At 48.6% G+C, this 14841-nt stretch overlaps 1 protein-coding gene across 1 annotated transcript in view; it reads left to right on the forward strand.

Annotated features, from left to right (window-relative positions):
* The window catches only part of LOC132575859 (V-type proton ATPase subunit S1-like), a 96133-nt gene that overhangs the window by 46770 nt on the left and 34522 nt on the right, over positions 1–14841 (forward strand). The window contains exons 4-6 of the mRNA XM_060244546.1: positions 9374–9567; positions 9997–10037; positions 13667–13752. Coding sequence (XP_060100529.1) covers positions 9374–9567; positions 9997–10037; positions 13667–13752 — 321 coding nt within the window. The remainder of the gene's footprint in view (positions 1–9373; positions 9568–9996; positions 10038–13666; positions 13753–14841) is intronic.

The raw sequence follows: 14841 nt of genomic DNA on the forward strand, positions 1-14841 counted from the left end.
ACAGCCTCTCAGTCTGGCCAGCCCTATCCAGGCTATTTGGGCTTCCCGCCCTAGCAGGTGATTGGAGGAGCGTTCGCGCGCTCTGCAGTGCCGGTAAGGGACAGCCCCTGTCCGTACCGCACCTGGCCGCGCGTGGCGGAGTGTCGCCCTTTCATTATTGCGTTATTACGTTATGTCGGCCTCGCAATACACTACAGGAAGACTAGACAGAACATTGATCTTAAATGAAATATATATTGTGGAAGTTGTTTTAATGTAAACCAAGGCAGCAGCATTGCACTGGAAGGTCTACATCACAACTCAATATGTATTTACTCCTATTTGGAAGCAGGTGTGATTTGGTTGTATAAACCTACGTGTCGATTTAATTGAAAATTTTTAATATTCAGATGAATCCAGACTATTGTTAATCTGGCACATTTTTGGTGCTAGAGTGGCCGAATGACAGCCTCCATCTTTGAACAGAATGAATTTCAGACCCTGATTCCAAATCATTTGCCATACAAAATGAGCCTTTTGTTGACACTACAATGATACAGCGATTGTTGTGCAGTGTCCACTAACTGTTTCCAAAATTTTGGGCTACGACTTCAAGAAAACAGCAGAGACTTTTTTGCTTGGATTACAATTAGAGAAATTTCCAAAGGAAGATAGGACTTTAATTTGGTACCTGCTCTCAGCTGCTGGGACATTGTATGCACAGCTGTGGAAACAAGGAAAAATACCAGAGAAATGGGACTGGATAGTGAAAGTTTTATCATGGAGTGAAATGGACAAATTAACTAAAACCTTAAGAGACTATGACCTAGATTTATTCAAAAAGGAGTGGAAGAAATTTAAAGAATACATCGAGAAAGAGTGGAACGTAAAAAGACTTTGGACAGTTTTTTAGTATGAATGAGAAAAGAAAGTATTGAACTTTGATGGGTTAAAGGTACCTTTATAATTGAACTCAAATTTATAACTTCGGGGAAGTCAATCAATGGGGGGAGGGAGGGTTGAAATATCATATGGGTTAGAGATAGAAAAGACATAACTAAATATTGTAACCATATGTTATTAATAAATTGTTAAAACATACAGTGTCCACTAACTGCAAGTGGCTGTAAACACTGGGAAAATACATCTTGATATTGAGATAAAAACTTTAGTTGCGGGGGGGGGGGCAGCTTGCCTAAACGCTCTCAATTGTGTATGACCTTCCATCATATTATAGAGAAGCATAGATTGCTGGATTTTTGATCTTATTTTGTGTAATTGTTCCAATGGCTTTGAAAGAACCTGGATTCAGCTAAAGGAGCCCAGAAACTGGTGTGTCAACTGGAATATTAACTTTGCCAGCTGAATTATGAAAGCAGCTGCTTGAAGCCAGAGAATCAGATTGCTCGGGACAAGATCCCACACATAAGGGTGAACAGACATCCCAGACTGTTCACATTCAAAACTATGTTGTTCAGGAGGACTTTTCTTTGAATTCAGACTGAAACTCATCACTGGATGTCCCCAGAATGCATTTCTGATTGCTGAGAAAACAAAAAGTCCCCAGGACACAGGTGTACACCTGTACCTCTGATGAACAAGACCAGTCTCATGACCAATTATGCTCTGACCAAGGTTTGTTTGTTTGTTTTTCCCCTGGGGGAATGCAGCGGAATGGAATTCTGGAACCTCTTTGTTGAAACAAAATTCTCAAAGAAAATGTTTAAAAGTTAATGAGGGGAACCCCTGTGTTTCTCCTTCATTTTCCTCTTGAGAGTTTTGGGACCTCTTTTTCCAGGAAAAAAGCCCTGCCTCTGTCCAACATATTATTTTGGGATACTGGGAGAATGATGTAGGTATAGGTTTTAGTAGACCCCTCTGTGCCAAAGTAAACAAAAAATGAAGGGAAAATTAAGTCATGCATCTGTCTCCACCTCTGTGTAGTGGTGTGCCACCATGGTGCCAGCCCTTCCCAAAAGAAATGTAGACAAGACCAGGAGGAAGGCAAACTTGGAAGCAGCTTTTCAGACCAGAAGTTGCCCTTTCTATTTCAGGCACTCCTGCTTGGAGGATGTCTTGGGGCCTCCAAAGGCCCTTTTACTTCTCAGGATTCTGAGACCTGAGAGGCTCACAAGCCTGTGAGACTCCTACTTCTTCGCCCTTCCTGGATGCTTAGGTAGCTATGAAACTGCATCAGCTTGCTCGCTAAGGAACTGAACTAAAACTAGAAGAACAGAAGGATGGTAGGGTGGCAGTTAATGGTTTAGCATTTAGATCGGCTAACATGAATTAAATTTGCTCTCATGCTTGCAACTTTTTTGTTTCAAGTGTATTCACAAGATCTAGTGGTTTGCTGTTTATCTGTCCACTGCCTAGTGTGTTTTCTATTTATTGAGATTCTTGTTTTGTTTGTTCCTGCTTCTGCCCTGCCTTTTTATCTATTTCTATGATTTTCTGCAGCCATCTGCATCTTTCTGATGGTTTTGCATCCATGTTTTTCGTAGGTATTTATGTATCATGCATCTTATTCAGTTTGCATTTTGCAATTTGCTTTTGTAGTATGTCGTGCAGTAATGCCTTCCAACAAACCACGATTCATGTCAGTAAAACGTCAGAGTCTGTGTTTTCCAAATGACATTGGCATACCTACTAGACTTCCCAGCCTCCTGCCAGGGGCAGGGTTTTCCCCAATTTTGGGGCCTACAACCCACCGCCACAGAACCGGAAGGTGGGGGGGCCCCACCCCCAAAGAGCACCAGCATGCCACAATGTGCCCAGTGTGATGGTGTTACCTGGAAATGACACTATCATGCTGGGCATGTTGTGTGTGTGTGTGTGTGGGGGGTGCTTTAACATTATTTTGGGGGGAAACTCTATGATAATCATAGAGGAAGATCCCCCGCTGGGATCCAGGTAAGACCTGGCAACTCTAGTACCCACTGGGGTGATAAGAACCCTTAGGAATACAGACCTCCTGCTTAAGGAGACTGAATTAACAAATATGACTTCTCCAAATTGTTGTGTCCTAGGTTCAAATGGAGAACTGTTACTTTTGGAGGGAACTGTTACTTTTGGAGGGAAGCTGAACAAGCCAAGCTTGTACTCCACACCAGGGTTCCAGAGAAGGCCTAAGCATGCCCAATCAGGGGAAGGATTGAAACATAAGTAGCCAATCAACATCTAGGCTCATACTGTACCCTGATAGGCCCTTAGGCCTCTGTAAATAGCCAATCCATGTACATAGTTAAGGTCCAATCAGAAGGGGGCAAGAATTGTATAAAGGAGCAGGAGGTTCGAATAGAGTTCAGTTTGTGTTGGTGTTCCTGAAGTAAAGCTTGCTGAAATCACTCTCCGACTCTGGTCTCTTACTGCGCCGACCCCAGTACTTTACACAAATATACTTTAATATTTCAATAAATCGATCTGGCACCAATACTCCCTTTAAGAAAATACGTTGGCTTGTAAAAGTCACAAGCAAAATACATTGCTCTGAAACGGAACAGCCCCTCTACCAGTATCCATTTGCATTCTTGGCCAGTGCATTTTTAGTGCATTATAAACCTGGTTGCCTGATCATCTAAATCAGAGCTGCATTGCCATTGCTGACAACACCCTTCAAAATAGTTTTACATTGTGTATGAGTGTTGGAGTTGTACTTTGGTAGCATATGATTGCAGCTAAACAGTTATATTTGTGAGTGCATGAGACTTTCCTTGGAATGCAGCTAGCGTTGGCTTTTTCAATAGCAAACAGAAACGGAGCCTCCTGCAGCCCGCCGCATCGCGGCGTGGCTGCAGGGGAGATTTTGCCCCCCCCCGGAGGGAGAGTGGACTCTCCGGCGCGCTTTCTGATGCGTCCGGAGGGGGCAGGGCTTCAACGCTTGTATTGAAGCCTCCGCTCCCCGTCTCTGCAGTCCTCTCGGTTGCCCTTGCCGTTGCTGTGTTATTTAATAAAGTGGCCCATAGTTTCACCAATCTAATTGTGTCCGTCTCTTTATTCCGATTTTGGGAGGGGCAACCTCTAAAACCCAGTTTCTGTTTGCGGTGCGAAAAAGCCGACGCTAACTGAAGCCCTAGGGCAGATAGTGTGAAATCAGAAGGAAGCCTTGTTGAGAAGAGGAACGTGAGAGCAGCGTAAGGTGAGTGGGAAATCGGTCACTGTTCAAATTATAGGAGGAAAGGTAGGAGGGCAAGTAATGAGACCCAGTTAAATTCCTGTTCCCTTTACTCTTCTAAAATCAGTAGCCATGGGGACTGTCGCACAAGGTAGGAGGCCAGGAAGGCCCTGCAATTCCAGAAGATTTCCAGTGTAATTGACTATTGTGAAAATGTTATCTGTTGTCATTGAGCGTTCCCTCATCCAAGTCACCTAGGAGTGCCAGGTCCCCTCTGGCCACCAGTGGGAGATGGGGGTTGGGTTGCCAGATCCAGGTTGGGAAACTCCTGGAAATTTGGGGATGGAGCCTGAAGAGGACAGGAACCTCAGTGGGGTACAATGCCACAGAGTCCAGCCTTCAAAGCACCTAATGTTCTCCAGGGGAACTGATCTGTATAGTCTGGAGATGAGCTGTAATTCCAGGGGATCCCCAGGTCCCACCTAGAGGATGGCATCCCTAAGTCACTACTTGATGGCATAATTATGGAGAGCCAGTTTGGTGTAGTGGATAAGTGTGCAGACTCTTATCTGGGAGAACCGGGTTTGATTCCCCACTCCTCCACTTGCACCTGCTAGCATGGCCTTGGGTCAGCCATAGCTCTGGCAGAAGTTGTCCTTGAAAGGGCAGCTGCTGTGAGAGCCCTCTCCAGCCCCACCCACCTCACAGGGTGTCTGTTGTGGGGGAGGAAGGTAAAGGAGATTGTGAGCCGCTCTGAGACTCTTCAGTAGGGTGACCATAATGTCTGAAGGCCAGCCAGGGACACGTTGGGGGGGGGGAGGTAGGGGCGCGCGCGCGCCCCGCCGGAAACAGGAAGTGACATCACTTCCGGTGACGTCACTTCCGGTGACGTCATGCCACCACAGGAAACAGGAAGTGACATCACTTCCTGTGACATCATTTCCCCGCGTCACCTGCCGGAAATGGGAAGTGACATCACTTCCTGTGACATCATTTCCCCCAAATGCCACTGCCGGAAACAGGAAGTGACTTCACAGCACTTCCTGTGACATCCCCAAAAATCCCCCAAATATCACCGCCGGAAACAATTTTGTTCTGAAATCCTGTATATACTTCATCAGTATATGGGATAAGGCACTTTCTCAACTGTGCTGCATAATGCAGCCTATTTATTTTGTCCTGTTTGCTCTGTTGGCTCTATCTGCGCCACCTTCATCACTTTCGGGGTGTGGATCCCCCAGTGGGGTGGTCTCCCGACTCCCTCCGCCGGCTGTTTCTGATAGCCCTGCGCCCCCTCTTTCATTTGATATGTGTCCCGTGCGGGTGCCACCCTCCCGCCGGGAGATGCCGCAAAATGAGCCCCCTTGAGGCTTATGGCGGCAGGGCTCGGGGGAAGCAAGCTAGACTGCTGTTCGTTTGAGGGGTTATAGAGTGTTTCGAGCCCGTCCCTGTGGCATCGGTCCCATCGTTGTGGGGCCCAGGGGGCCGGCGCAGCGGCACGCCGAAGCAGCCTGTCACTAATAACACAGGTCGAGATGCAGGACAGGAACCCGGAAGTGACCGACAGGCTGCTTCAGCGTGCCGCTGCGCCGGCACCCTGGGCCCCACAACGATGGGACCGATGCCACAGGGACGGGCTCGAAACACTCTATAACCCCTCAAAAGAACAGCAGTCTAGCTCGCTTCCCCCGAGCCCTGCCGCCATAAGCCTCAAGGGGGCTCATTTTGCGGCATCTCCCGGCGGGAGGGTGGCACCCGCACGGGACACATATCAAATGAAAGAGGGGGCGCAGGGCTATCAGAAACAGCCGGCGGAGGGAGTCACGAGACCACCCCACTGGGGGATCCACACCCCGAAAGTGATGAAGGTGGCGCAGATAGAGCCAACAGAGCCAACAGGGCAAAATAAATAGGCTGCATTATGCAGCACAGTTGAGAAAGTGCCTTATCCCATATACTGATGAAGTAAATACAGGATCTGAGAACAAAATTGCACCAGAAGACACAAACACAAAGCTCCCTTACACTGAATCAGTGCTTGGGTCCACCAAAGTCAGTATTATCTACTCCAGTCACAAACACAAAGCTCCCTTACACTGAATCAGTGCTTGGGTCCACCAAAGTCAGTATTGTCACATAAGAACATAAGAGAAGCCCTGTTGGATCAGGCCAGTGGCCCATCCAGTCCAACACTCTGCGTCACATAAGAACATAAGAGAAGCCCTGTTGCATCAGGCCAGTGGCCCCTCCAGTCCAACACTCTGTGTAACATAAGAATATAAGAGAAGCCCTGTTGCATCAGGCCAGTGGCCCCTCCAGTCCACCACTCTGGTCACATAAGAACATAAGAGAAGCCCTGTTAGATCAGGCCAGTGGCCCCTCCAGTCCAACACTCTGTGTCACATAAGAACATAAGAGAAGCCCTGTTGGATCAGGCCAGTGGCCCCTCCAGTCCAACACTCTGTGTCACATAAGAACATAAGGAGGGAAGGAAGGGAAGGGAAGGGAAGGGAAGGGAAGGGAAGGGAAGGAAGGAAGGAAGGAAGGAAGGAAGGAAGGAAGGAAGGAAGGAAGGAAGGAAGGAAGGAAGGAAGGAAGGAAGGAAGGAAGGAAGGAAGGAAGGGGGAGGGAGGGAAGGAAGGGGGGAGGGAGGGAGGGAAGGAAGGAAGGAAGGGAGGAAGGAAGGAAGGAAGGAAGGAAGGAAGGAAGGAAGGAAGGAAGGGGGGAGGGAGGGAGGGAGGGAAGGAAGGAAGAAAGAAAGGAAGGAAGGGAGGAGGGAGGGAAGGAAGGAAGGAAGGGAAGGGAGTGAGGGAAGGAAGGGAGGGAAGGAAGGAAGGAAGGAAGGAAGGAAGGAAGGAAGGAAGGGAGGAGGGAGGGAAGGAAGGAAGGGAGGGAGGGAGGAAGGGAGGGAGGAGGGAGGGAAGAAAGGAAGGCCGCCCCCCGCCCCCCCGCTTTCGGCCCCCTTACCTGCTTCCAGGGCGGCGGAAAGTCCAGCGGCGGCGAGTCCTGCGGCGGCGGCCTCGCGGCGAGGGAGGGAGGGAGCTGCCGGCGCTGGCCTCTGGAGGCCTCCAGGGACCAGCGCCGGCTGCTCTGCGGCCTCTCCGCAGCCTCCGCTGGTCCCTGGAGGCCCTCCAGAGACTCTGGAGGGCCTCCAGGGACCAGCGGAGGCCGCGGTGAGGCCTTCGCTGGTCGGCGCTGGTCCCGGAAGGCCTTCCAGAGGCTCTGGAAGGCCTTCCGGGACCAGCGCCGGGTGCTCCGCGGCGTCCCCGCGGCCTCCGCTGGTCCCTGGAGGCCCTCCAGAGACTCTGGAGGGCCTCCAGGGACCAGCGGAGGCCACGGGGAGGCCTTCGCTGGTCGGCGCTGGTCCCGGAAGGCCTTCCAGAGCCTCTGGAAGGCCTTCCGGGACCAGCGCCGGGTGCTCCGCGGCCTCCCCGCGGCCTCCGCTGGTCCCTGGAGGCCCTCCAGAGACTCTGGAGGGCCTCCAGGGACCAGCGGAGGCCGTGGGGAGGCCTTCGCTGGTCGGCGCTGGTCCCGGAAGGCCTTCCAGAGGCTCTGGAAGGCCTTCCGGGACCAGCGCCGGGTGCTCCGCGGCGTCCCCGCGGCCTCCGCTGGTCCCTGGAGGCCCTCCAGAGACTCTGGAGGGCCTCCAGGGACCAGCGGAGGCCGCGGGGAGGCCTTCGCTGGTCGGCGCTGGTCCCGGAAGGCCTTCCAGAGGCTCTGGAAGGCCTTCCGGGACCAGCGCCGGGTGCTCCGCGGCGTCCCCGCGGCCTCCGCTGGTCCCTGGAGGCCCTCCAGAGACTCTGGAGGGCCTCCAGGGACCAGCGGAGGTCGCGGGGAGGCCTTCGCTGGTCGGCGCTGGTCCCGGAAGGCCTTCCAGAGGCTCTGGAAGGCCTTCCGGGACCAGCGCCGGGTGCTCCGCGGCGTCCCCGCGGCCTCCGCTGGTCGGCGCTGGTCCCGGAAGGCCTTCCAGAGGCTCTGGAAGGCCTTCCGGGACCAGCGCCGGGTGCTCCGCGGCGTCCCCGCGGCCTCCGCTGGTCCCTGGAGGCTATCCAGAGACTCTGGAGGGCCTCCAGGGACCAGCGGAGGCCGTGGGGAGGCCTTCGCTGGTCGGCGCTGGTCCCGGAAGGCCTTCCAGAGGCTCTGGAAGGCCTTCCGGGACCAGCGCCGGGTGCTCCGCGGCCTCTCCGCGGCCTCCGCTGGTCGCTGGAGGCCCTCCAGAGTCTCTGGAGGGCTTCCAGCGACCAGCGGTGGCCACGGAGAGGCCACCACCACCGCCGCCGGGCCCCGCGCGCGGGCGGGGATGGCGGCGAGTGAGGGAGGGAGCATCCCTTTAATGGTCCCGGTATAGGCAGCCCAGGAGCCGGGATTGGGTGGCCAGAACCGGGAATGTCCCGGGAGACCGGGACGGTCTGGCCACCCTACTCTTCAGAGCGGAGGGCGGGATATAAATCCAATATCTTCATCTACCTCACAGGGTGTCTGTTGTGGGGGAGGAAGGTAAAGGAGATTGTGAGCCGCTCTGAGACTCTTCAGAATGGAGGGCGGGATATAAATCCAATATCTTCATCTACCTCACAGGGTGTCTGTTGTGGGGGAGGAAGGTAAAGGAGATTGTGAGCCGCTCTGAGACTCTTCGGAGTGGAGGGCGGGATATAAATCCAATATCTTCATCTACCTCACAGGGTGACTGTTGTGGGGGAGGAAGGGAAAGGAGATTGTGAGCTGCTCTGAGACTCTTCGGAGTGGAGGGCGGGATATAAATCCAATATCTTCATCTACCTCACAGGGTGTCTGTTGTGGGGGAGGAAGGTAAAGGAGATTGTGAGCCGCTCTGAGACTCTTTGGAGTGGAGGGCGGGATATAAATCCAATATCATCTTCTTCTTCATCCTGAACATGTATATGTGGAGCTGCTTTTAAGTTGCTGAAATGGAATTGCCAAGCATTCCTTGTTTAAAAGAATATTTTCCCTTTATCAAAGCATTGAGTTTTTCACCACACCACGAACCGATTGTAAACTAGCCTGTTTGTCATACTCCATGCACCAATATTATTTTTTCTCCAAAAGGTGTTATGGGAAACATTTGAATGTATTCATTAGACTCACTGAATCATTTACTAGGTTGTTTTGGAAATGAAATTGTATATCGTATCCTTGTTAAGAATAGCAAAGTTATTTTTTTTCATAATGAATACTATAAAAGACTGTAATCAAGCCTAGCAGAGTATAAAAAACAACCATCCGTGCATTATAATTAACTTTTCTTTGTACTTATTACAGGAACTTCTTAAGACTTCATCCTCCTCTTTAGTTTTGCCAGCTGTTGACTGCCAGGCTATCAGTCATCTAACAGAATACCTCCAAAAAACTTTGAATTTTCCCGTGGTAAAGGTAGATGGCCCTGAAACATCAAATCTAATGGTGAATGCATCCAAACCCAATCTGTTTGTGATCAGGCTACATCCAACTAAGAGGTAGGAGGTGCTGAAGACCAAGACTCTTACATGCATGCACGAAATGGTAGTCACTTCTCAAGCAAGGAAATAATGATGAACAACATTTTGAATCTTACAGAAAAATCCAAATCTTCATTGACATTTCAATGGTCTTCTCTCTTGGATGCTCCCATTTTGTATTCTCCAAGTTGCTGATCCTTCTCATCAAGTTACTTGCACCTTCCCATATTAAACAAAACAACTGGCTGTCTTTTTAAAATTACTCCTAACATTTTTGATGTTACATATAAAATACTCCGTTCTTAAGATAAATCACTTTTTTAAATATTGGAGTAGATTACTGAGTCCTGATTGTAGCATATACTTGAAGTATAAAACTGCAGGTGGTAGTTTTCAGTGTTCCTCTCTAAGCTGTATTTTAATTTTTCTTCCATTTGACCCCTGCAGAAAAGATGAACCTGCCACTTTAAAAGCACTGATGGAAAATGGTAAGCACTGTGCAAGGGATGAGTGCTTCATAACTTTTTGCAGTGGAAGGGATTACATGTGTGAGGCAGCTTCCATGATGCCCCCCCCTTGTTGAATCAGAAAGCACAGAGTACGAATGCAGATAACCATACAAATCTTCCATTGCAATCTCTAGTTCACTTGTTACAGTGAATGCATGTACATCCTGCCTGTATGTGTGTAAATCCGTTTGTAAGAAAGAGCTTACGTGTGTTCATTTTACAAATGAGACAGATGGACTCACATTCTAGCTGTATTGGAAGAAGTGAGCAGTGACTCATGAAAGCTCGTACTCTAGTACAAATTTGGTAGTTTTTAAGCTGCTACTGGACTCTTAGGGCATTTTCGCACTGACCTTAATCGGCAGCAACGTCCCTCTTCACCGCACAGGATCTGCGCGGATTTCGCACCAATTGCTGTGGAGCACCCGGAAGAGCCGCAAAGTCCCGCGGCTTTTGCGTCGCAAATGTAAAGTTGGTTTTCGGCGAAAACCATTTGCGACGCAAAAGCCGCGGGACTTTGCGGCTCTTCCGGGTGCTCCGCAGCAATTGGTGCGAAATCTGCGCAGATCCTGCGCGGTGAAGAGGGACGTCGCTGCCGATTAAGGTCAGTGCGAAAATGCTCTTATTCTTTTCTACTGCTATAAGACTAACACAGCTACCTATCTTGGATAAATTTGGTGTTTGTATCACATTTTCAGCTGTACATGTGTTGTCTGTGACTTAAGAATTACTCAACTCACATACAACAGCCCAGCCTATGGGTGTATGTTCCACTCTGTCTTCCAACACACTTGCAAAGCATTGGGCGTTTTCGCACAGAGCTTACCCCGGAGCGACGTCCCTCTTCACCGCGCAGCGTCTGCGTGGATTTCGCACCAACTGCTCCGCAGGACCAGGAGGAGCCGCGAAGTGCCGAGCCTTTTGCGTCGCAAATGTAAACCGCTAAAAACCAGTTTACGTTAGCGACACAAAAGCCGCGGCTCTTCGCGGCTCTGCGGAGCTGTTGGTGCGAAATCCGCGCAGACGCTGCACGGTGAAGAGGGACGTCGCTCCGGGGTAAGCTCTGTGCGAAAACGCCCATTGTGTCCCCACCTGCTGACTTGGGCTACTCCTTGTACACAACCCAGTAGATTAAAGCAGCTATATACTGGGTTGGGCCTTAGAGCCAAATCCTATGCAAGTGTATTGTGGGCTGTCAGATACTCTCCGAGCCATTCTTCAAGGTATCCTTAATTCATTTCAGTTGTACCTATTAATGGACTTTGCAGAAGAAAGGAGACCGAAGCACAGCACAGGCTTGGGGGGGGGGGGGGGAGTGGATGACAGTCATCCAGTTACCTAAATAACTCTTCCTATCTTCTTGTGTTGCAACAAAATGAAGAAGAAAACTAATAACTTGCATTAGTGATATTCTGTCACCTGGCTGCCTGGTGCAGAAAGAGAAAACTGGGGTGGGGGCAGTAGAAGGACGCTGACAAGCAACATTTCCAATCTGCGGAGTCAGCACATCTTGCAAAAGAATTCTTTCCACAGTAATTAACCAAGCATGGCTTTCTTGGAGACAGCTTTGCTGATTCAACCACTGATAATCCTTTGCATTTAATTGCCTTTTGAAACATAGAATCATAGAGTTGGAAGGAACCTCAAGGGTCATCTAGTCCAACCCCCTGCACAATGCAGGAAATTCACAAATACTGCCCCCTAAATTCACAGGATCCTCCTTCCTGTCAAATGACCATCTAGCCTCTGCTTAAAAACCTCCAAGGAAGAAGAGGCTAGATGGCCATTGGGTATCCACTCTAACGGTCAGGAAGTTCGTCCTAATGTTGAGCCAGAAGCTCTTTTGATTTAATTTCAACCCATTGGTTCTAGTCCTACCTTCTGGAGCCACAGAAAAAAATTCCACACCATCCTTTATATGACAGCCCTTCAAGTACTTGAAGATGGTGATCATATCACCTCTCAGCCGCCTCCTCTCCAGCTAAACATGCCTTGACAAAGATAGCTGTGTTTCTTGAAAGCTTGTACTATTATAAAAAATTGTTAGACTTAAAGGTGCTACTGGACTCTTTACTATTTTTGAAAAGCCCCCCCCCCCCTACCCCTGGTCTGGCTGACGTTTGGCAGGTCGGATCCCTTGAGAGAGGAATAAAATCCCTGGAAATTTCATCCCATCTGATACAAAGTAAAAATCTGTTTCCCACTGGAACAAAAGGGAAACGAAAGGGAATTAACATTTTTAAAAGATGAAACAAAACCCAAATATATATATTTCAGCAGTCTCATGTTGTAGTTTTTCTTAAAGTTTCATTGTTTGAGGACTGCCACTTTTAGGTCAACAGTGGAATGACCGTGAAGATTAAAATGTTCTCCCACTGGTTTTTGAGAGTTGTGGTTTTCAATGTTGGATTTATGCCTATTCGGTTTTTTTCTGTAGGGACTACCTAACCAGCATAATGCTGCAAGAGTAAGAATTGCCCTATTCCATAATGGGTACTACAAGGGTACAAATGTATATAGAAGAAAAAACGCAAGGTGCCTATGAAGTGCAGGAGAGGTGTTCCCTTCTTCTGTCACTGTGGGAGACATTCACTCATATCTGTAAACAAAAAGAGCTTTCAGCTTCACAGCCTGCAAATGAGGCTACCGTTAAGACAGGGGCTGATTCCACACTAACCTTGCTCCACGCCAGGCTTCCATTTATCTCAGGAACGAGCTGGTGATTTCACACCAGTTGCTCTGCGCCACCATTTTGCGCGGGGAAAACCCACGATTTGCCACATCGCAGTGTAAACTTGAAAAAACAGGTTTATGCTGTGGCACCACAAATCACAGGTTTTTCTCGCACAAAATGGTGTTGCGGAGCAACTGGTGCAAAATCACCAGCTTGCTCTGGAGAGAAACAGAAGCCTGGCAGCAAGGTTAGTGCGGAATCAGCCAGGCTGAGAATTGCCCCTGGCACCCAGGCAAAGATTTATTAGAACACACACAAGAGGCTTGATTAGAATAGGTATGCTGCAACTATCCACCAGCTGCATCCTGTTCAGCTCCCAAGGCTCTCAGTATAATCTGGGGGCCTTGAATTTTGTGCCCCTAGTCCTTCCACCCACCACTTTACCTGCCTGGGTTATGGTTCAAATGTTTTTTTTTTTCAGCTCACACCTGATTAGGACTTGACCATACACCAAAGAAACCATTTAATGACCTAACTGGACACTCAAACCATCACAATTTTTGGCAAAATTAGCCCTCACTTTACTAGAACAAGGTGCGGGCCTTCTTTTTCTTACTTTATCTGCTAAAACTTTTCCCAGCAGCTTTCTTTAATGTATTCTAATATCACCTTCAATAGTCCCTTATCTCCGCTGAAGTGTTATTTGCATCTCCTAATAGAAGTACTAAGCTTTTCAGGGCAGGGTTGATGTCTGGGTTGGAGGGGGGTTTTTTGTACATTACTATGTAGATTGTTAGACTCAATGGATACTTTAAATATTAATCAGTGTGGGTGTGGACCCTTCTTCGGGGCTTGGCATTTGTTATCCTCGAAGATTCCATACCTCTTTTGAACTTGACTTTGGTAAGTTATTATAATACATTTCTGTTTACAGACAAAATAATTGGAAGGATTACTAAGGCTCTGCAGCAGCAAGGAGTTCAGTCTTTGATGATTTACACTGCAAGGCAACTGTCAAAGGTAAGTGCTTTCCAACAACTGCCAGCACCAGATATTTCACATGTGACTGCTTACATAGTAGAGAGTTGTTTCCTGTATATTATTCTACCAGACAAGACCAAAGTGGGTGGCAGTCAATGTCTGAGAAAGAAGGGGAGTAAATCTTGTTATGTGAAAGTTGGAGCCTTAGTACCATTACCTCCAATAAAAAGGAAGACTTAAATCAAGTATTGCTGTTCATCACGAAGACTACTTGATTGTGATGTTCCAGAAGGAAGAACAATTCTGACACCTTTCTTGAAGAGAGGGAACAAAGGGAGAAGACGACTGCAGATTTATACCCCGCCCTTCTCTCTGAATCAGGGACTCAGAGCGGCTTACAATCTCCTATATCTTCTCCCCCCACAACAGACACTCTGTGAGGTGGCTAGGGCTGAGAGGGCTCTCACAGCAGCTGCCCTTTCAAGGACAACTCCTGCGATAGCTATGGCTAATGCAAGGCCATTCCAGAAGGTGCAAGTGGAGGAGTGGGGAATCAAACCCAGTTCTCCCAGATAAGGGACCGCACACTTAACCACTACACTAAACTGGCTGAAGATGAGTCCCTCCCCATACACACGTAGCCTTTTCAGTCATTTCTGTGCACTCAGAACAAAGGTTGCAGACTAAAGTGCACATTAAAAAAAATCAAAAGATTCTTGGGTAGCAATCGTTGAAACATTTATTATGTTTGAGCAGTATGTTGTACAAAACATCTTCTGGATGCCCTCTGCCTGATTGAATGACATCTAGTGAAGTCAAATGTGTGAGGAAGAAAAATAAAGTTTATTGCTCAATAAAGACAGAACAGAGCTAAGCTGAGGCTTGCGTACCAAGCTGCTGTCTTCCAACCTCTCAAAGAGATTTTGTATCGCAGATGACACCATGACATATGTTGGCATACAGACAAGATAATTGGTACATCATTCATAACAATGGCAGTTGCAAAAAGCATCAATATGACATAGTTCTTCTGTTGGCTAAGACACGTTGGCAATATGTCATTGGATGAAAGCTGTGGAGCAGTTAAAATTCAGAATGCTCAGTATGCTTGTGCAAAAATTGGTGTCC

The sequence above is a fragment of the Heteronotia binoei genome, chromosome 8 (assembly GCF_032191835.1).
Source record: "Heteronotia binoei isolate CCM8104 ecotype False Entrance Well chromosome 8, APGP_CSIRO_Hbin_v1, whole genome shotgun sequence".
Classification (NCBI taxonomy): Eukaryota; Metazoa; Chordata; class Lepidosauria; order Squamata; family Gekkonidae; genus Heteronotia; species Heteronotia binoei.